Source organism: Bos grunniens, chromosome 13, assembly GCF_055505025.1.
Source record: "Bos grunniens cultivar Pamir isolate PY7600 chromosome 13, Bosgru_T2T1.0, whole genome shotgun sequence".
NCBI lineage: Eukaryota > Metazoa > Chordata > Mammalia > Artiodactyla > Bovidae > Bos > Bos grunniens.
The window spans coordinates 59899681-59922882 of record NC_141177.1 but is presented as its reverse complement, the minus strand read 5'-3'; the positions used below and the strand labels follow the sequence as shown (position 1 = coordinate 59922882).

Below are 23202 nucleotides of genomic sequence, written 5' to 3'. Positions count from 1 at the left end.
CAAAGTATTGGAGTTTCAGCTTGAACATCAGTCCTTCCAATGAACATTCAGGACTGATCTCCTTTAGGATGGATTGGTTGGATCTCCTTGCAGTCCAAGGGACTCTAAGAGTCTTCTCCAACAGCACAGTTCAAAAGCATCAATTCTTCGGTGCTAAGCTTTCTTTATAGTCCACTCCCATATCCATAAATGACTACTGGAAAAACCATAGCCTTGACTAGACAGACCTTTGTTGGCAAAGTAATGTCTCTGCTTTTTAATATGCTGTCTAGGTTGGTCATAACTTTCCTTCCAAGGAGCAAGCGTCTTTTAATTTCATGGCTGCAGTCACCATCTGCAGTGATTTTGGAGCCCCCCAAAATAAAGTCTGACACTGTTTCCCCATCTATTTCCCATGAAGTGATGGGACCAGATGCCATGATCTTCGTTTTCTGAATGTTGAGCGTTAAGCCAACTTTTTCACTCTTCCCTTTCACTTTTATCAAGAGGCTCTTTAGTTCTTCTTCACTTTCTGCCATAAGGGTGGTGTCATCTGCATATCTGAGGTTATTGATATTCTCCTGGCAATCTTGATTCCAGCTTGTGCTTCATCCAGCCCAGTGTTTCTCATGATGTACTTTGCATTTAAATTAAATAAGCAGGGTGACAATATACAGCCTTGACGTACTCCTTTTCCTTTTTGGAACCAGTCTGTTGTTCCATGTCCTGTTCTAACTGTTGCTTTCTGAGCTGCGTACAGGTTTCTCAAGAGGCAGGTCAGGTGGTCTGGTATTCCCATCTCCTTCAGAATTTTCCACAGTTTCTTGTGATCCACACAGTCAAAGGCTTTGGCATAGTCAAGAAAGCAGAAATAGATGTTTTTCTGGAACTCTCTTGCTTTTTCGATGATCCAGTTGATGTTGGCCATTTGATCTCTGGTTCCTCTGCCTTTTCTAAAACCAGCTCGAACATCTGGAAATTCACAGTTCACGTATTGCTGAAGCATGGCTTGGAGAATTTTGAGCATTACTTTACTAGTGTGTGAAATGAGTGCAATTGTGTGTTACTTTGAGCGTTCTTTGGCATTGCCTTTCTTTGGGATTGGAATGAAAACTGACCTTTTCCAGTCCTGTGGCCACTGCTGAGTTTTCCAAATTTGCTGGCATATTGAGTGCAGCACTTTCACAGCATCATCTTTCAGGATTTGAAATAGCTCAACTGGAATTCCATCAGCTCCACTAGTTTTGCTCATAGTGATGCTTCCTAAGGCCCACTTGACTTCACATTCCAGGATGTCTGGCTCTAGGTGAGTGATCACACCATCGTGATTATCTGGGTCATGACGATCTTTTTTGTATGGTTCTTCTGTGTATTCTTGCCACCTCTTCTTAATATTTTCTGCTTCTGTTAGGTCCATACCATTTCTGTCCTTTATCGAGCCCATCTTTGCATGAAATGTTCCCTTGGTATCTCTAATTTTCTTGAAGAGATCTCTAGTCTTTCCCATTCTATTGTTTTCCTCTATTTCTTTGCAATGATGACTGAGGCTGCTGCTGCTGCTGCTACTAAGTCACTTCAGTTCATTTCAGTTCAGTCACCCAGTTGTGTCCGACTCTTTGCAACCCCCGTAAATTGCAGCACGCCAGGCCTCCCTGACAATCACCAACTCCCGGAGTTCACTCAGACTCACATCCATCGAGTCAGTGATGCCGTCCAGCCATCTCATCCTCTGTTGTCCCCTTCTCCTCCTGCCCCCAATCCCTCCCAGCATCAGAGTCTTTTCCAATGAGTCAACTCTTTGCATGAGGTGGCCAAAGTACTGGAGTTTCCACTTTAGCATCATTCCTTCCAAAGAAATCCCAGGGCTGATCTCCTTCAGAATAGACTGGTTGGATCTCCTTGCAGTCCAAGGGACTCTCAAGAGTCTTCTCCAACACCACAGTTCAAAAGCATCAATTCTTCAGCATTCAGCCTTCTTCACAGTCCAACTCTCACATCCATACATGACCACAGGAAAAACCATAGCCTTGACTAGACGGACCTATGTTGGCAAAGTAATGTCTCTGCTTTTGAATATGCTATCTAGGTTGGTCATAACTTTCCTTCCAAGGAGTAAGGGACTTTTAATTTCATGGCTGCAGTCACCATCTGCAGTGATTTTGGAGCCCCCCAAAATAAAGTCTGACACTGTTTCCACTGTTTCCCCATCTATTTCCCATGAAGTGATGGGACCAGATGCCATGATCTTCGTTTTCTGAATGTTGAATTTTAAGTCAACTTTTTCATTCTCCTCTTTCACCTTCATCAAGAGGCTTTTTAGTTCCTCTTCACTTTCTGCCATAAGGGTGGTGTCATCTGCATATCTGAGGTTATTGATATTCTCCCGGCAGTCTTGATTCCAGCTTGTGCTTCTTCCAGCCCGGCATTTCTCATGATGTACTCTGCATATAAGTTAAATAAACAGGGTGACTTCAGTCATGTCCAACTCTGTGGGACCCCATAGACAGCGGCCCACCAGGCTTCCCCGTCCCTGGGATTCTCCAAGCAAGGATACTGGAGTGGGTTGCCATTTCCTTCTCCAGTGGGTAAAAGTGAAAAGTGAAAGTGAAGTTGTGTCTGACTCATAGCGACCCCATGGACTGTAGCCTACCCTACTCTTCTGTCCATGGGATTTTTCAGGCAGGAGTACTGGAGTGGCTTGCCATTGCCTTCTCCAGATTACTGAGGAAGGTATTCTTATCTCTCCTTGCTATTCTCTGCATTCAAATGAGTATATCTTTCCTTTTATCCTTTGCTTTTCACTTCTCTTCCTTTCACAGCTATTTGTAAGGCCTTCTTAGACAGCCGTATTACCTTTTTTGCATTTCTTTTTCTTGGGGATGGTCTTGATCCCTGTCTCCTGTACAATGTCACGAACCTCTGTCCATAGTTCATCAGGCACTCTATCAGATCTAGTCCCTTAAATCTATTTCTCACTTCCACTGTATAATCGTAAGGGATTTGATTTAAGTCATACCTGAATGGTCTGCATTTCAGACTCTCTTGTTGACCATGATGGCTACTCCATTTCTTCTAAGGGATTCCTGCCCACAGTAGTAGATATAATGGTCATCTGAGTTAAATTCACCCATTCCAGTCCATTTTAGTTCCTTGATTCCTAGAATGTTGGCGTGCACTCTTGCCATCTCCTGTTTGACCACTTCCAATTTGCCTTGATTCATGGACCTAACATTCCAGGTTCCTATACAATATTGCTCTTTACAGCATCGGACCTTCTATCACCAGTCACATCTACAACTGGGTATTGTTTTTGCTTTGGCTCCATCCCTTCATTCTTTTTGGAGTTATTTCTCCACTGATCTCCAGTAGCATATTGGGTGCTTACCAACCTGGGGAGTTCCTCTTTCAGTATCCTATCATTTTGCCTTTTCATACTGTTCATGGGGTTCTCAAGGCAAGAATACTGAAGTGGTTTGCCATTCCCTTCTCCAGCGGACCACATTTTGTCAGACTTCTCCACCATGTCCCATCCGTCTTGGGTAGCCCCACACGGCATGGCTTAGTTTCATTGAGTTACTGTGGGCAGAACTCCCTTAGAAGAAATGGAGTAGCCATCATGGTCAACAAAAGAGTTTGAAATGCAGTACTTGGATGCAATCTCAAAAATAACAGAATGATCTCCATTCGTTTCCAAGGCAAACCATTTAATATCACGGTATCCAAGCCTATGACCCAACCAGTAATGCTGAAGAAGCTGAAGTTGAATGGTTCTATGAAGACTTACAAGACCTTTTAGAACTAACACCCCAAAAAGATGTCCTTTTCATTATAGGGGGCTGGAATGCAAAAGTAGGAAGTCAAGAAACACCTGGAGTAACAGGCAAATTTGGCCTTGGAGTACGGAATGAAGCAGGGCAAATGCTAATAGAGTTTTGCCAAGAGAATGCACTGATCATAGCAAACACCCTCTTCCAACAACATAAGACTCTATACATGGACATCACCAGATGGTCAAGACCGATTTCAGATTGATTATGTTCTTTCCAACCAAAGATGGAGAAGCTCTATACAGTCAGCGAAAACAAGACCGGGATCTGACTATGGTTCAGATCATGAACTCCTTATTGCCAAATTCAGACTTAATGTGAAGAAAGTAGGGAAAACCAGTAGACCATTCAGGTATGACCTAAATCAAATCCCTTATGATTATACAGTGGAAGTGAGAAATTAAGGGAATAGATTGAATAGATAGAGTTCCTGATGAACTGTGGATGGAGGTTTGTGACATTGTATAGGAGACAGGGATCAAAACCATCCCCATGGAAAAGAAATGCAAAAAAACAAAATGGCTGTCTGAGGAGACCTTATAAATAGCTGTGAAAAGAAGGGAAGTGAAAAGCATAGGAAAAAAGGAAAGATATAAGCATCTGAATGCAGAGTTCCAAAGAATAGCAAGAAGAGATAAGAAAGCCTTCCTCAGCGATGAATGCAAAGAAATAGAGGAAAACAACAGAATGGGAAAGACTAGAGATCTCTTCAAGAAAATTAGAGATACCAAGGGAACATTTCATGCAAAGATGGGCTCGATAAAGGACAGAAATGGTATGGACCTAACAGAAGCAGAAGCAAGAACACACAGAAAAACTGTACAAAAAAGATCTTCATGACCCAGATAATCACAATGGTGTGATCACTCACCTAGAGCCAGACATTCTGGGATGTGAAGTCAAGTGGGCCTTAGAAAGCATCACTACGAACAAAGCTAGTGGAGGTAATGGAATAGCAGTTGAGCTATTTCAGTCCTGAAAGATGATGCTGTGAAAGTGCTACACTCACTATGCCAGCAAATTTGGAAAACTCAGCAGTGGCCACAGGACTGGAAAAGGTCAGTTTTCATTCCAATCCCAAAGAAAGGCAATGCCAAAGAATGCTCAAAGTAACGCACAATTGCACTCATCTCACACGCTAGTAAAGTAATGCTCAAAATTCTCCAAGCCAGGCTTCAGCAGTTCATGAACCGTGAACTTCCTGACATTCAAGCTGGTTTTAGAAAAGGCAGAGGAACCGAAGATCAAATGGCCAACATCCACTGGATCATCAAAAAAGCAAGAGAGTTCCAGAAAAGCATCTATTTCTGCTTTCTTGACTATGCCAAAGCCTTTGACTGGATCACAATAAACTGGAAAATTCTGAAAGAATGGTTTCTCTGCCTCTTGAGAAACCTGTACGCAGGTCAGGCAGCAATAGTTAGAACTGGACATGGAACAACAGACTGGTTCCAAATAGGAAAAGGAGTACATCAAGGCTGTATATTGTCACCCTGCTTATTTAACTTAAATGTAGAATACATGATGAGAAATGCTGGGCTGGATGAAGCACAAGCTGGAATCAAGATTGCCAGGAGAAATATCAATAACCTCAGATATGCAGATGACACCACCCTTATGGCAGAAAGTGAAGAACTAAAGAGCCTCTTGATGAAGGTGAAAGAGGAGAGTGAAAAAGTTGGCTTAAAACTCAACATTCAGAAAACGAAGATCATGGCATCTGGTCCCATCACTTCATGGGAAATAGATGGGGAAACAGTTTCAGACTTTATTTTTTGGGGCTCCAAAATCACTGCAGATGGTGACTGCAGCCATGAAGTTAAAAGACGCTTGCTCCTTGGAAGGAAAGTTATGACCAACCTAGACAGCATATTAAAAAGCAGAGACATTACTTTGCCAACAAAGGTCCGTCTAGTCAAGGCTATGGTTTTTCCAGTGGTCATGTATGGATGTGAGAGTTGGACTGTGAAGAAAGCTTAGCACCGAAGAATTGATGCTTTTGGACTGTGGTGTTGGAGAAAACTCCTAAGAGTCCCTTGGACTACAAGGAGATCAAACCTGTCCATTCTAAAGGAGATCAGTCCTGGGTGTTCATTGGAAGGACTGATGTTGAAGCTGAAACTCCAGTACTTTGGCCACCTCATGAGAAGAGTTGACTCATTGGAAAAGACCCTGATGCTGGAGGGACTGGGGGCAGGAGGAGAAAGGGATGACAGAGGATGGGATGGCTGGATGGCATCACTGACTTGATGGACATGAGTTTGGGTGAACTCCGGGAGTTGGTGATGGACAGGGAGGCCTGGAGTGCTGCGTTTCATGGGGTCGTAGAGTTGGACCCGACTGAGCAATTGAACTGAACTGAATGGTCTAGTGGTTTTCCCTACTTTCTTTAATTTGTGTGCCTTCAGTAAAAACCAAGGGCAGTGATCACAGCTTTTAGTAAAAGAATGAAAGAAATCTCATTGTCTCCAGATGGGAGGTGAAAGCTTTCTGTAGATAAAACAGCAATCCTGAAGTCCATTGCAGAAACTACTTTGTGATACTGAAATGAGGCTCTCTTTCAGGGGTCAGTGAACTTTCTTAAAAAGGGCTACATAGTAACATTTTAGGCCTAGTAGGTCATCAGTCTTAATCACAACTCTACAAACTGCCACCATGATTTGTGAATGGAAATATGGCAAATATGTGAATGAATGGGCGTGGCTGTGTTTCAATAAAATTTTATTTATAAAAGTCATGTGGTGGCCTGGATTTGACCCTTAGGCTGTGGTTGGTGGACTGCTGCTCTGATCAGTAAGAAGCTGCCTTGTTCATATATTACAGGAACGGAAAAAGGGGGAAGAGGAGAGGTAGGAAGGAGGCGGGAGGGAAGCATGTTATGAAAAATATTTAAAATTCATGCTCAGTTTAGTGGGAGGGGTTGATCGCTTAAGACAGTGTTTTCCAAATGGGGACCATTCATCAGAAGCACCTGGGAAGCATTTAAGTTATAGATGCAGAGACTGCCATTCAGTAGCCTAGGGATATTTTTATATTTTCTAGTGAGATCCTTTGATTTAAAAAGTCTATTGACAATATAAAATGCTGTAGAACTAGGAGGAAATGATAGGAAAATGGAATAATATAGGTTGACTCTCATAAAATGAAATATGTGGATCATTTGCTCTAAAATTCTGGAGGGTGCATACCCAGCAGGCCTTTCCAGAAGCAGCAGAACAGATGGGTCAAGAAGTTTGACGGAGGAGTGGCTGTGAGGTTGAGCCCCAGGGGTACCAGGTCCCTCACTCATGCTTTCAGCTTTCAGCCGAGTTGCCAGAGCCAGGCCCCAGCCCTGGCTTTGCCATGAACTGTCACATGACCTTGGACAAGCCCCTTTGTTTCTCCGGGCCAAGGTTTGCTCTTCTGGGACCCCTCCCCCAGCAGCACGGGTAGGATTCTATAAAACACAGACATCTCACAGTGGCTTTGGAGAAATTCTAACCTTTGCCCCTCTCTTATGAAATTGAACTAAATACAAGTGTTTAAGAGTGGGAAAATCACTGACTATGGCATGTTAACAGCCCTTTGGCAGGATTTTTCATAGAATCACAAAAACAGGACTGAACTCCTGAAGGACATTTGGTTTAGATGATGGGGTTTCCGTTTATGAAGGAACTTTGAATAATCACTCAGGAGAACCTGTCAACTCGATTTTTCCAGACACTCCGCCGGTCTTCTGGGTCACTTCACTGTGCCAGGCTGGTTACAGGGCCATGCCAGTTGTGTGTGAGGAGGGGAGTTGGGTAACGCTTGTGTATGGGACTCCAAAAGGAGCAGCAGGTTTCTGCCCTTCAGAGGGTAACTTTTCTGTTTTTAACATAGCAGTCACATGACTGGAGCTGAATAAAGTGCTGTTTGAAATAGGGAGAGAGGAAGAGACAGGGCGTGATTTTGAGAGCTGGAAGGCTGTACACACGCACAACACGCACTGTAACCATTGTTTTTGCGCTGATTACAGAACTTCTGGAGAGGCCGTGTGCAGCGGTCCTGGGGCCTCAAGTCCACAGATGCTAAGAACTCTGGACTTGAACCTCTCAGCCTTGCCTTCTTCCCACTCCCCTACTTCGTTGTATACACTTATATATTATATGCATTACCACTTCATTATTATTACATACAGTTGCTAATCTCCTGCATTTAACCTTACCCACTATTTCCAAAAGTGCTGCACGAAGGATTCATGCTTCAGACCAACTCTGGTCTTTCTGTGAATTAGCAATAACCAATTTTCTGGGACTAATGTGCATTCTGCCCATGAAATTAAATAACCAAAATGAAAATGAATGTCTCTGTTCCACAAAGAAAATGGAATTTAAGCTCCCTGCTGACCACAGTCAGCTCTGCTGTAATGTAGCATATACGTTCCTAAAAATCCCTGCTCTGTGCAAAATCACACAGTAAAAACCACAGAGCTCATGGGAATAATGAGATTGGGGGCACAACACCCAAAAGTGTCATTACTGATACACTGGTGAAAAAGGAGCCTATCAATACAAACAGTAGCACAGTTTTACATACTAAATGGTCAGGAAATACATAAATACTACAATAAATGCGGCACATTATCTTGAAAAATACATGGAGGATGCCTGTGGTCATGGGTAGTGGGCATCAGAAGGGCTGCAGCTGCTGGGTTGTTGAAAGTAAGGGAAGGAGAGTGAGGTGAGGTCAGCAGGCCCTGGCCCGTGTGCCCCCAGCATGTTGAGCTCACCCTCATCATGTGAGGGTATGCCTGGCATGTTCCTACCGGTGCAGTTAATTGGGGTGCAGTCTTCTGTTTTCAGCTGATGTTCCATGAGAAGCAGCGTGCACACAGCAGATGTGAAAAGTGCGTGATGCTCAAATGATCCCCTGACATCTCTCCCATTAGAACCATCACACATTTTCAAAACAAGTGCTACTCTAGCTTAACTGTGTTTGCTCACCTGGCACAATGACAAGGGAATGCTTTAAAAAGCCTTCTAGCTTTCTAGAAGCCACCAATGGCATTCCAGTAAAGTCTCAAAAAATGCTGAGTGAGCCACAGAACTATGGTTGGTAGATATAAAGAATAAAAGTGTGTAACTTTAAAGGGTATTCACTGAAGAGGTTCCTTTCTCTGCCCATCTTTCAACAAGCCAATTTTGCCATGTGTGTCATGGCGCGTTTCTGTTATTTACTAGTGAAATAGTTCACAGGTTGAAGGCAAAGCTTCTGTTTGTGAAAAGATTCAATTTTAGTCTTCTTCAGGATCAGCTAAAGACACTCTTAGTACTGAGTATTTAAATTTTGTTTGCAATAAAGAGACACACAATTGAGAGAGAAGCACGAAGACTGCACCTTGTGAGTCATCAAAGTGCTTTATTTTGTAAAGCCCGGCTCGTAACTGGAGTGTACTGTTAGCACTAGAAGATACAAGGCAAACTTCCTCACTCTGTCCGAAGATTTGATAACAGGATGGATGACACAGACTGTTACAGACAAAAATAAAGCATTTTGTAAACTTCTAAAAGCATACACAGATGGGCCACAAAGGAACAGTTACTCAAATAATGTGTGGGTACCTTCTCTTTACTTCAGGGTCTCACATTTGTAATCCTGGATTAAAGAAACTGCAGCCTAACTTCAGAGCACTGAAAGGGACTCAATGCCAGAATGAATGGCGGGGTGGGGGTGGGGGCATATTAAATCACCATTTCAATTAGACACAAGAAATATAGATTTGGACAGTCAGATCACAGTGCTGTCAACGTCGTCTGCTGAGGATAACAATTCTGAGTGAAGTCAGTAGATGGGGTAGAATGGCCTTGCCCCCCAGATTCCAGCTGCCGTCACCTCGTATTTTCTGAAGTAAACCTATATACTTTGGGCACAGTTGCAGACTTGATAAGCCCTGAAGTAAAGTTACTGGAAGAGGCAGTGTGGCGGGACTGTGTGTTGAGTTGCAAGTGATTATTAAAGGGTGGATTTTTTTCTTCTTTCCTGAACCTGCCTACAAAAATCATCTCACATTTTAAACAAAGAATTTCAAAGGCACAGCTTTAGCACAGTGTATAAGTTGATAACGTATTCCTAAGCAAGTCTAATATTTTAGCTTGACACCTTTCAGAAAATGCCAGGAAGTTGGTAAATACATGATCGATGTTGGAAATTTATAACTTGATTAGACACAGTCAGCACAGTTTAGGGCAATGAACTTACATAACCAGATCTGGGTTAAACATTTTCTTTAAAAATAAAAAAATCATTAGACTGATAATGTACATCTGGAGGAAAACAACCCTTTTCCTTTAACTGTAAAAGACTGTCTACCTGGTACTTTGAATAAAACATTCACTCCAAAACGTGACTGCAGGATACATTTCAAAATATGACAAACATTATTTCACCTACACTGTAAAATGACTTTACATGTAAACTTCAAAAATCACGTGCTGTACATTAAATTTTTAGATTCAAAAATATCCCTGTTTTCCTAATAATGTAAACAGTAATATTGAGGATTTCAGTTAAAGGGCAAATTTATAACAAAATACCACTGTTGAGCAGGAGAATTGAGAGTTCTAAATGCTTTGCTCACCTTCCCACCATGGGAGATGGAGATACCATTGCCCAAAACTATGCACTTTGCAGATAAGCTTTTATTTTTATTTTGTAGCATTAATTGCTGTATTGCAACGAAAGAGTGTTATCAGTGAAGAAGCTCCAGGCAAGAAAAGAGAAGTAAGCAGTTTTCCTGGACATATTTACTGAGGTGAAAATGTACAGAGAGAGTCACTAGGGGCATCAGCTTCTTGCTGGAGGAGGGGCGCCTGTCGGGACACGGGGAGTCCCGACACCCAAACCAGGAGGCGCGGGAGACGCCAGCCTCCTTCGTCCAGCGCCCAGGTACAACTATTAAGGAGTGTCAGCGTGCGTGGTAGAAGTGTAACATCTGCAGTAAGTTTTTTTTTTCCCTCTTAATCACCATCATTATTATTATCATCATTATTATTATCTTCATTATTATTACGAATACTGTCTCACATCTTTCAACTCCAGAAAATAAACTGATCCACAGTTTATCGTGTGGTGCCAACCTGGTTGGTCTGACATGCATTGCCTTCTCCCCCTCCCCCCTCTTGGGTTTGTTCACTCACTCACTCACTCACTCATTCATTCATTTGTCCACAGCTGGAATCAGAGGTTTGTTACCCCAAACACACACTAACCAAAGCTGGTCAGTGTCCATTAATCAATCAATTTTTAAGATGCACACACGCACAGACACACACACGTCAGAAATAGCTAGAATGATGCTGGGAAATATCAGGTAGCCATTAAAGCGAGTAGCCCCCAAGTCAGTCATCTTGGCCTGAAGATGTAAACGAGGAGGTGTGCTTCACGGAGTTTGGTGTTCGTTTTTCCTGCGCTGAAGCCACCTCTATCCTTCCCGTGCTCACGTCCATCCACAGTTGTGCAGGACGTTACGTCAAGATGTGGCCAATAAAGTCCAAAAAGCGCTTGGAATACTGTTCTGGGTTCACGGTGGAGATCTCCGCGCCAGCCTGGGCAGTGTGGGAGAAGAGGAACAGCGATACTGTTAGAACTACTTGATCAGCACCGACAGCAGCTTCCACTGCAGCTGAATATGAAGCCAGTCACTTTCAAACCTGTGCAGCCTCTACTCGTAACTCAGAATATCTTGGATATGGGTCTGAATAACCAAGACTTAAGAATCTGGGTGTGAAAATGAGGCAGTCTCAGGAAAAACAGAGGCTGGTGTCATATACATTGTGACTGCTGCCACCAAAAAAAAATCAACCACGTTTGAGATGTTCCTGTCAAATGTGGCGTCTGTGTGGCCTCCATTCAGAAGCCACGGGGACAACACTTCTGTTTCTCAGGAGAGCAGATGGGAGACACCTTGAGAATGACACAAACAGCAACGTCTGGCCAAAGGGAAACTCCGATGACAAGGACACAAGGGCCGTGTTCATTTTTTAGGACCAAAAAAGCGGCTGGGTGCTCAGCAGTAAGGAGCCGCAGTGGCAGGGGTGGCATCAGCTGTGATGCACTTGCCCTGAGGGGCCAGGGCTGGTCCTCGCAGCGCAGGCACAGGGGTGCCACTGTCCCCGTTCAGAGGCCTGCCTGGCGCTGGGAAGCCACCCCTTGAAGAGGCTCAGCGGGGTTTCCTGTGACGAGCACAGTGCAGACCAGAAGACCCTCGGTAGTTACTGGCCAGCTTTCAGAGCTGCAAAGGGCAGGACCAGCGTTTTTACCAAGTCACCAGGTGCTATTTTGATACCAGCAGCTCACAGAGGAAGCTGTAATTTCCATGCCTGGCCTGGGCCGCCGGGATCTCCACGGAGGAGCCCGGGTTTTGAAGGCAGAGAATGGTTCCCAGCAGCAGGTTGACACAACGTTCCTTTGCAGAGAGTAATGTCTTGCTCTTGCAAACTGCACCCGATTTTAGGCTGGGTGCCATACCATGGAGCTGAGCTGGTGACGTGCAGGGGAGGCACATGTGGAGCCGTGTTTGCCCTGGCACATTTCCAGTTTCACCTGGTCTAGAATATCATACAGGTTTAAGGAAGGCTGGGAACAAACAGAGCCTCTCTCCACTCACCACAAAGCCTCATCAGCAAGGCGTTAGGGCCCTGTCAGCAGCTGGGGGAACTGGGGCACCAGGGCGTTTCCTCCAGGTCACACAACTGGAGAGGTGAGGTAGGGACTCGGGCCCAGTTCCGTCCCTGCAATACAGCCAGGCTTTTCAACCAGAGATGAGCATCGGAGTTACCAGAGCCTTTCAGAGTCAACCTCCCCCACTAGCCTCCTGAACTGGACTCAGAATCTGGGGAAGGGCTGGTGCATCTGGCTGGCACAGACTTTAAAATGGTTCTCAGAAGGCTGCAGTGCCCACCCTTGTGTGAGAACTGCTGTGTACCCTCCTCTCTGACAGAGGATTTCCCGTGTGTTCAAGGGTAGGGCGAGGTCCTGGTTTGGGCACTGCACAAAGCTGGAACACCGTAACTAGTTGGCAATGTGACGGAAACATTTCTGTGGCAAATGGGATATGGTGTTGGGCTGGTTCCATCGCTGGAATGACAGCCTGTTTGATTTTAAAATAAAGAAAAAGATGTTGATGTTCTGGTGGATCTTGGTTGACTCCACACTGGGGCAGTGTGAACGAGTTAGAGCACAAGTCCATCTGCGTGTGGTGGGCTCTGCGGCCTTCTCAGCACACCTGGAAAGCCAAATGGAGTCCTACAACGCAGGCCCAGTGGGGATTCACAACTGGTGAAGTACAACCGGCAAATGGGCCTCACTGGTTTATTGGGGGCTGGGGCTGGGTCCTGGGGAGCACTCCTCTCTACCCTGCCTAGTGACCTGATCCTGGCAAGTTACTCCGTAAATGCTCATCCTCAGCTCCTTCACCTGATAAGGAGCACACTAGTTATCCTTATCAAGGCTTGTCATGGGATTCCACAAGTTAACGTATGCCGGGAACAGTGAGAATTCTGGGTAAGGACAATAAAAGCGAGGGACTCGTATCACTAAACTTTGATCTTGCACCCAAAAATCTTCTGTAATAGAAAAAAATACAGTCCACTGTGTGGAAAGAGATACTGTGTATCTTAGAAGCATCTTAAGCAGAGACTAAGTGCTTCAGTTCTAAGCACTTCATATTAAAACAGCTGTCGTCATTCAGCGCTTTAGTCTTTGAAGCATTTTTCAAACAAATAATTTGTGTAATATTCTCATGATGCGTGTGTCTGTTAATAACCCCAGTGGGTAACAGAAGAGCCATGCAGGGTCTAAGTGACTTGCCAGAGGCCTTGGGAGCTCTGACTCTGCGTTGGAGTGCAGCCCTTGCAGAGACCTCGAGCCATGGAAGGGACTGGGCAGCTCCCAGGAAAGGAGTGGACCTGTGCTGGCCCCTGCACGACAGGAAGCAGGGAGCAGAGAGGGAAACCAAACGGAGATACTTACGCCATGTTTAACAGTTTTTGCAGCGTGGGCAGCTTTCTTTTTCGCATCATAATGAGTCAGAATGTCAATAATTGCCATAAAGTACACCTCCTTCCGAGGCGAATCTGCAAAGGGATGGGAGACAGGATTGTGGGACAGATGGTGACAACGCCTGGGACAGTTTGCGCTGCTGTGGGGGAGGGGTGAGGGGTTCAAGGTCTGAAAACAAAGGCAGCAGGGGCTGTGAGAAAGTCTTGTGCATCCCCAAGAAACAGCTTAACTTTCTGTTCCCAATTCTCTCTCAATTTAAAAAGTAAAAAAGAATGTAACCTCAGGATATTACCAGCAGAGGTCCAAGGGTGAGACTGTATGTTTTTTATTAATCTGCACTTTCTTTAGTGATTGTATATTACTTTGGTATAAAGAAAAGTGCTTTTTAAAGAAATACTGTTTAAAACAAGAATTGGGTTGGCCAAAAAGTTCATTCCGGTTTTTCCATGAGATGCTATGGAAAAATCTGAACTAACTTTTTGGCTAACCCAATTGAAGTAAATATGCTTACACTTTCTACTGTTACCTGTAACTGTTCCTAATGCTCATTGGCTCTAGTATGAGAACTGGATAAAGGCATACGTCATCTACAATACCCGTCTTCTACATATTTCCACAAATAAGCTGCTGTTTCAATTATGAACTGTTGTTCAGGTATACTTGACTCTAATTTTCTGTGTTGAAGAAACCATTTTGGTGAGCAAAATAAAAAGCAGAACTCAAACTCAACCTGGCTGTTTTGCCATGACATGTTTTTTTTGTTTTTTTTTTAACAATGCTGAACCACTAATTTTTATTACTAAAAAAAACCCCAGAGGCCTGCGTTTATCTCAAATTTTTTCATGTATAAGTAGCTACCATAGCATGTAATATTCCTATAAATATCCAATCACCCGGCTATTGAGGATTAAAATCAATCTCACTTTCGTGAAGAGCGAGCCACAGACCCCTTAATGGGGGAAGAGCAGAGGACAGATACGCAGCAGCAAATTGGAGATGTTCTTCCCACACCTGGGCTAGCTTCAGCTTCCTTTCTTGAGAAGGAAGGATACCTGCCCTACACAGTGTCCATAGGAGGTCTGGCGTGGACCTTGTATGTGGCTAGCTCAGGACAGACTTGTGATTTGCGATCCACATAAAAGAGAGTTGGCTAAGAAAAAAAGTGTTTAAAAATATTTCTTATATGTGGTACGGACATTTACACAAGCAGATGCATATGGGTGTTATATACACAGAACACACTGCTGTGTGGTTTCACCTGTTCCCTCAACATCCCACAATTCAAGGATTTCATCACATTGCATTTCAAAACCAGAGATTACAATTACCTTTAATATACTCTGTCCCGGAATCAATTGATTAGGACTTTTGAGAAGGAGTCTTACAGGACAGCATGCTTTTAACTGGGTTCATGTTTACCAGTAGACTAACAGTGCAAAAAAAAAAAAATCAAACCAATGGTAAAAAAAAAAAGTGGATGGTATCGCCACTTACTTTCATGGCATTTAATCCCGTAGACATCAATGTTTGGATCAAACTCGCCCGGAGCCAAGGGTGGCGAGCTGTTGAGCGTGTTCCCAGGGCTGTCGGGAGGGGTCCCCACAGGGTGGGCGCCATCGCTCTCTCCCTCCTCCTCTCCGTCCTCCTCACACTCCACCTCCTCCTGCTCGGCTCTCTCCACGTCGTGGATTCCCACCAACAGGCTGTAGTCCATGAGCTTCAGCTGGGCAAGAAACTGGAGGGGCGGAAATGACACGATCGTTTATGCCTTAAATACAGCCCCAGATTTAAAGACGGCAAGCTCACAGAAGCACACATAGAAGGCTGTGAGCCCTGGGGTGGCAGAGGCGAGAAGAGGACTTCCTGTAGAGCGGCCAGGAGCCTCTCGAATGGGGCAGTCTCCTCCCAGGCAGCTTCTCGGGCAGAGCTGCAGCCTCCCACTCGGGGCTGGCTCAGAGCCAGGACCGCTTCCCTGAACTGCAGGGCTGGAAGCTGAGAAGGATGTGTGCATCACATCAATGACTGCACCAAAGTGCAGAGAGCACGACTGGCAAGGAGGACACAGGGAAGAAAAGATTTCTCCCAACGATGAAGACTGGCTTAATGGGGAACCCAGGGACCTCCCACGTCGCTGCCAGGGGAGCCTCTCAGATCTGGCTTGTGAAAGCACTTGGAAACAGCACTCAGTGAAGCTGAGTATTATGCTGTCCATCACAAATAAGTAAAAGCACCAATGTCCCAATCAACCAGCAAATGCCTCTGTCACTGCTCTTGTGAACAACACCCTCCTTCATTCCTGCTTGGGGGTGTCCTGATGGAAGCGGGAGCTGGGGAGGCTCCTCCGTCGCCCCCTCCCATGCCCTTTTATCCAGGAGCTCTCTCTGGCCTGTTCCCCTTGCCCCCAGTGCCCACCCTGGATGCCCTCCAGAGGTGTGGGCACAGCTGGAGATGTGGGTTGCCCGGTGGCAACATCTCCTACCCAAAAGTGTGTAGTGGGTGCAGGGTGAGTGGGGCTTGGCCGGGCCTGGTCCTGCTCAGCTTGTAGGGTGACAAGGCACAAGCCCCCTTCTCCCTCTCCCTGCTTCCTCTGGCCCTTGGAAGGTCCCTGAGAAGTGGCAAGGACTGCATGTTGTCGGAACTTCCCCTTCTGGTCCTCTGGCGGGGGAAGCATTTCATCTTGTCACGCCTTTCGATGGGGTCTCATTTCTCAAAGGGTAGAAACAACATCTCACGTGGTCCATGGGACCTAGATTGGTCTCATCACCCCTCAGGCCGTCTTGCATCCTGTTCTGGCCTCTGGTCCTTTACCTCCCACAGAACCGTGAAGTCACGGCTGCAGGGCCCTTGCTCTCCGAAGCCTGTCACAACTCCTGCCTGGGCACGTGTGCCCTGCACATATGTGTGCCCTAAGGACCCCTGGCTTAGCTGCACACGTGAACTCCATGAACAGAGGAGTCTGGAGGGCTACAGTCCATGGAATCCAGAATCGGACAACACTGAGTGACTAACACTTTCACTTTTTTTTTTTTTCATTTTATTAAATTATTTGAGAAACTTCTCTATCTTCCCCAAACACTGCAGGCCCCCAGGGGCAGGGGCTCTGGCAGGTTTTGCCCTTGAAACTGCATTATGATTAGCCAGATCATCTCACCTGCTTTCACTAATCAAGGTCGTTTAAGACTCACAGGTCCCCCAAGGGGCATGTAGCCCGAACAATGTTGTCTGCCTGTTCTTTTCTAGGAACTCGGAATCAGCTCTGTCGAGTTTCAGCTGGATAGACCCGCGGACCCTCCAACTGGGCATGCGTGAGGGTCTTTCACACGTGCGAGGATGGCCAGCCCCACCCTTGGATCGTGCAGAGGTCAGTAGCCTAGTTTACGCCTGTGCCGAACGAGGATTCGCGCACCTTTTCCCAATCTTTTTTCCCTACGCTCCATGCCTCAGACCGCCCTGCCGCTCGAGCGAGCCCCTAGCTTGGGGAGGCGGACTGGAGATTTGCTCTTCCTGCTTGGCTGCCCCGCGAATAAACCTTCTGCTGCTAGACCTCGGCGTCTGGCTGGCTCCAGGTTGGGCACAAACGAACCTGGTTCGGTGACGCCATCACTGCCCTCCTGACTCCCAGGTAAGTGATGTAGCTACTCGATATTTACTGAACAAGTGAATGGACTGCCTGCTGCTACTTCCCCTGTACCCCTTTCCTCTAACTTCCCCTGACCCCTTCCTCTAAGAAAAAGAACCCCCTAAACCAAATAAAAAGAATAAAGCAACAACAAAAAACCTTTCTATGAGCCTGCAAGAGGCAGCACCCATTGGAAGAAAATGAGGTCATTTACAACATATCTTTGCTCTGCAGAGCAGAGTCTCTCTGTACATATAGGTCCCTTTGACTTTCAGATGGATGAGGTACAAATCCACTTTCAAGTGTTTTGGAGAGTACAAAAGGGGCTGCCTGTAATTAACGTGCCAAAGGTCAGGCAGGGAAAGGGTAACAGCCGGGGCTTTACTGCCGTTCGAAGTAGAGTGAGTCTGCAGGCCCATATCTTCCCCTGGCACCTGTGCTACTCACAATGTCAGCCCGGCCCAGAGCTCCTTTCCTGGGTCTCTGATCTGTGGTCTGACCACTGCTTGGACTCCTTACCCAGAAAGGAAACATTTGTATTCAATAATAAAAGCGAAGTTAGCTCCCGGCATCACCCACTAAAGTATCAGTGAGATGAAAAATGCATCTCCTGGTAAGAAGTTGTTCTGACATGCCCAAGACTAAGGAGGTGAGTTGCAGCCCCAAGTGGGGATTATATAAGAAAGGGGGATTATGTAAGTCTTCAAATCCGTGTGACTGAGACCAATGAAGAAGACCAAGGACAGCACAGGGGTTAAACGTATAGCTTTAGCTGATAACGGTGACCCACTGAAGTATCAGATTATCTTAAATAGAACTTAAGTTTTGGAGTCAGATGGGCAATTAAATCTTAGGTTACTTGCTCCATCTTTTATGGAATTTTTTTTTATGGCGTATCATTGCTTTACAATGTTGTGTTAGTTTCTGCTGTACAGCATCATGAATCAGCCACATGCATACATGTATCTCCTCCCTCGTGAGCCTCGCTCCCTCTCACGCCCCATCCCACCAACCTGAGCGCCCTGTGCTCTACAGCTGCTTCCCACTAGCTGTCTGTTTTACACATGGCAGTGTATATATGTCAGTGCGGCGCTCTCAGTTCCTCCCACCCTGTCTGTTCCCATCTGTGTCCACAAGTCTGATTTCCACATCCTCGCCTCTCTTCCATGAAAGATGGTGTTGATGAACCTATTCGCTCTGTGTCTTGATGATGAATTCACTACTCTGAACCTCAGTTATTCTAATTATAAAATGGGACCGCACCAGTAAACTCACAGTGGTGGAGAAAGGATTAGAGAGAACGTAGTGGGGGCAATGAGAAGTGCCTGGCATGTAGCAGTGGAAGTGGTTTTTACAACTGTCCCTGTTGTTGCTGTGGTAAAAGCCTTTTTTCCATCAAGTATGTAACTTAAACAGACATGCGCCAAGAGGGGAGATGTGTTGAACAGCCTGTACTGATGCCCCAGCTCTTATCACAAAACGTCGTTTAAAATCTCTTCTAAAGTAGAGGGAAACACAGTAGGCAGTAGACCTGAGATTCCTGCTGGAGAAAGTCGCTGTAGGGCATCTCGAAACTACTGTGGGCTGAAGATGACAGGCCCAAGAAGAAGAGGGATTCAGGGCTGCCCGGAGGGTCTGTCTCCAGCTAATATTTGGAACTTAAACACATTTACTGTTTTCTGCTCATTCCTTTAAACTTCTAACTCAAATTAGTGTTTTTAAATATATAAAATTTCAAACCATGAAGATTTAAAAATCTTTAGGTTCCCCTGCTTTCCAACTTCTTAATAACTGTCCGCCGGAACTTGATCAGCTTCTTTGTCCCTCAGAATATCCCACCTAACCTGCTTCCCTCATAATTCATTCTTCATTATGCCAAATCTGAGCTAGTATTCCCTTTACGAGCCCTGTTACAAACACTTACTGAAAACTGTATGGCCAAAGAGCTGTTAATAAACTCTGTATGTTTTCTTTGGAGAAGTGTCTATTTAGATCTTCTGCCCATTTTTCGATTGGGTTGTTTGTGTTTTTGTTGTTGTATGAACTGATTATGTATTTTGGAAATACATAATCCCTTGTTTTGGAAATACATAAGCCCTTGTTCGCATCATTTGCAAATATTGTCTTTCATTCTGTAGGCTGTCTTTTCATTTTGTTTATGGTTTCCTTGGTTGTGCAAAAGCTTGTAAGTTTGATTAGGTCTCATTTGTTTTTTTATTTCTATTGCCTTGGGAGGCTGACTAAGAGAACATTGGTACTATTTATGTCAGAGAATGTTTTGCCTATGATTTCTTCTAGGAGTTTTATGGTCATATCTTTAAGTTGTTAAGCCATTTTGAGTTTATTTTTAGGCATGGCTTGATGGTGTGTTCTAACTTCAGTGATTTATATGCGGCTGTCCAACTTTCCCAGCACCGCTTGCTGAACAGATGATCTTTTTCGCATTTTGTATTCTTGTCTCCTTTGACCGTAGGTGTGCTGGTTTTTCCCCTGGGCTCTCTGTTCTATTCCATTGATTTGTATGTCTGTTTTTGTGCCAGCCCCACACTGTTTGGATTACTGTAGCTTTGGATTCAATGGACATGAACTTGGGCAAACTCCGGGAGATGATGAGGGACAGGGAAGTCTGACGTTCTGCTGTCCATGGGGTCGTGAAGAGTCGAACACGACTTGGTGACTGAACAACAAGCTTTGTAGTATTGTGCTTTTTCCTCAGGATTACTTTGGCAATTCTGAGTCTTTAAAGGTTCTATATAGATTTTAGAGGGTTATTTGGTCTAGTTCTGTGGAAAATGTCATGGGTGGTTTGATAGCTGCTCCCTCCCCTCCACGCCACCCCCCCAAAAAAAATGTGAGGCATGAGATGGCCTGTGATGGGGTGGATGCCATGGGACACAAGGCGTAGTCTCGTATGTGAAACTTGGATCCCAGTGTGAGGCCATGAGAGACGAGGACCAGCCCTCCATGGCCACGGTCAAAGCTGACAGGAAGAGAGTCAGAGGGCAAAAGTGACCTTCCATTCTCCATCAAGTGCTTTCTTTGGGGAAAAGGGCTCACATATGCTCACGTGTGAAGCTATCAGGACTAACGTACTTTGCTACTTTGCCCAGCATATAAATAGAACAGAATTTCAAATGCAGAGAAAAGCTGGCTAGGTTCTTATTTTCCTACAGAAATATTTGAGCTGTAATGAATTCATTTTTTACTTAAAACATTAAGTCACCACCCCCATTCCCCACCCCATCCTGTACTTAAACAGGCCAGCCAGCTAAATTAGCAAGCATGGAACTGATGGAAAATGAAACTAGATTACATTCTATCAGATGTCAAGCTACTTTACCATAATTACCTGCTTAAAAATTAATAATGCTTCTGCATGATTTTCAAAACTAGACACTTACCAACCATTGAGAATTTTATTAAAATGAAAGACTGCTTTATGGCCTGCCTCCATTTAAACAAAACAGCTAAGTGGGAGAGCCATGGATGGGATTAAAATTAACCAAATCTTCTCGTCAACAACACTATTAGAGACAATGAAAAGGCAAAGAGAATCCTTGTGTAATTCAACTGTAAATTTGAATGGCTTCAGTTACATAATTTCTGGAGTCTAAAAATCAGAGTGATATACAGCTGAGAGGAAAAAAAGATAAAAAACATTTTTGCAAGCAGATGAGATATCCCTAAGGGCTATTTACTATAACTGCTAAAGCAGTATTACTTCTCAGGATCAAAGCCTTTCAGGATAATGAATAAAACTCCCAAATAGTATGTCTACCTATGGCACTTAGTTATCAGATCAAGTTGCTGCTGCGTCGCTTCAGTCGTGTCTGACTCTGTGTGACCCCGTAGACGGCAGCCCACCAGGGTCCACCATCCATGGGATTCTCCAGGCAAGAACACTGGAGCGGGTTGCCATTTCCTCCTCCAATGCATGAAAGTGAAAAGTGAAAGTGAAGTCGCTCAGTTATGTCCAACCCCCAGCGACCCCATGGACTGCAGCCCACCAGGTCCCCCCGTCCATGGGATTTTCCAGGCAAGAGCACTGGAGTGGGGTGCCACCGCCCTCTTAGTTATCAGATCAAGTTGATCCCAAAATAAAAGGGAAATACTTAACTAATATGCATTTTAATAAAAACTGCTGACAACTGAGGAAAAATAAATGCTGAACAATGAGAAACTGTAGAAAAACTACTTTTTAACAAGACACTTGGTGGTCTTCTTTACAGATAACCAATATCTAGGTTCTAATCAAAGCATATATATGATATAGGTTAAAATGCAAAAAAAATTCCTTAAAGTAACTTGTAAACTAAAAATAATCATGAACTAATTCGGTCAGTCTATGTGTCTTTAAATGAAAGATGTTAGGAGATTAGAAAGAAAATTATAATACTGCTTCTGCCCTCATGGGGGATATAATCTAATCCATGACATTTGTTTGTTCTTGGCTTAAGTCATTTTTTGTTTCATTTCAGTTTTTTTGGCCATGCTGCCCTGCTTGCCAGGTCTTAGTTCCCTGACCAGTGATCGAACCTGGGCCCTGGTGGTGAAGGCGCTGAGGCCTAACCACTGGACGGCCAGGGAATTCCCAAGTCATTTTGTCTTTAATGACACAAGAAAGAATCTTTTCACAAAGCCTTTCTAAGTAGCAGATCTGCACTGGTATGTGGGGAACTGTATTTCCAAGTTAACAAAAACAAAAAATGCACACATGAACAAAAGTCACAGCTAAGAATACTGTAGCTTAGTTACTGTCTAAATTAGAGCTCTCTTTGCACTGTTTTGTAACCTAACAAACTTCAAAAAAAGAACTTTTTTCCTGAATTTATTTCTAGTAGATTTATATAAAGAAGTTCATTGGGAGAACTGCACTGCCTTTACAATAAATAAAAGATAGGGAAAGGTGTATTTTTAATACTTAAAACAATATTTACAAAGAAAACTCCTTTATAGACTAAAAGGCCATTCCCACATCTCTTTCTCACAGCATCCCCCTTGACCCTGGTGTCCTACACTGCCTCTGCGCTGTTCCCATGCTGTGCAAGGCTGACTTGATGGGCCCAACGATGCTGACTTCATAGAGGCTGGTGGCAGTATTATTGAGGCTGGTGTTTCCTAACACCCAGATGTGCTTCAGATGGAGAAAACCCCAAATTCAACAGTCACCATACACTTGTCAACATGCTCTGGTCTTTGACAGAATGCAGTCAGTCCCCTCCACCCCGGCCCTGGTTGCCGGTGGGCGGGGAAAGGCGGTGGGTCTGAAGGGGCTGTAACCTCGCACAGGCTATCCCCACAACCAAGAAGGTGGGACCCTGGGGGAGGGGACACCAGCAGAAGACACCATGTGCCTGCTTTCGTTTGTCCTCTGAAGGAGGGAGCTGCTGAATCAGCACACTTCTCTTTTAAATCAGATCACACATGAGCTACACCTGTTTATAGCTGCTTTGTCTAATGTACAACATATATTTTTGCCTTGGTTTCAGATACAAATAGATGGTTTTAAAAGCTTCTAAAAACCCAGTAGTGTTGACATTCATATAAGGGGCCATCCCTTATATTGATTTTTCTTTTTTTTCTTCCTTACCTCTACATCCTTCTTCAGCTTTTCCAGGAATACCTTTTTGTTGTTGTCATCAATATAAATCTTTTGACCCTCATTAATGAAATCATTATCCTTTAGAGTTGGCAGTTCTTTGGCCTAAAAAAAAAAAAGAATTGAGAAATTGAGAAAAAGAATAAGGAAGGAGCTTG

The 23202-nt window shown here is 44.5% G+C and overlaps 1 protein-coding gene and 1 long non-coding RNA gene across 16 annotated transcripts in view; one reads left to right on the top strand and one right to left on the bottom strand.

Moving 5' to 3' along the window:
* LOC147361070 (uncharacterized) overlaps nucleotides 1-23202 on the top strand; it is a 52730-nt gene that overhangs the window by 7767 nt on the left and 21761 nt on the right. For 6 of the 10 annotated variants that reach the window (XR_015139708.1, XR_015139704.1, XR_015139702.1 and 3 more), the window contains exons 2-3: nucleotides 17067-17187; nucleotides 17271-17448. This is a non-coding gene — a long non-coding RNA (uncharacterized LOC147361070). The remainder of the gene's footprint in view (nucleotides 1-17066; nucleotides 17188-17270; nucleotides 17449-23202) is intronic. The other 4 variants (XR_015139710.1, XR_015139709.1, XR_015139705.1 and 1 more) reach the window with 1 other exon arrangement.
* Nucleotides 9166-23202, bottom strand: part of PIP4K2A (phosphatidylinositol-5-phosphate 4-kinase type 2 alpha) — a 186428-nt gene continuing 172391 nt past the window's right edge. For 2 of the 6 annotated variants that reach the window (XM_086334478.1, XM_086334481.1), the window contains 4 exons: nucleotides 23036-23149; nucleotides 15321-15561; nucleotides 13797-13900; nucleotides 9166-11371 (listed from right to left, as the gene is read on the bottom strand). In XM_086334478.1, the coding sequence (XP_086190604.1) occupies nucleotides 11291-11371; nucleotides 13797-13900; nucleotides 15321-15561; nucleotides 23036-23149 (540 nt within the window). In that variant the 3' untranslated portion in view covers nucleotides 9166-11290. The other 4 variants (XM_086334479.1, XM_086334480.1, XM_086334483.1 and 1 more) reach the window with 3 other exon arrangements.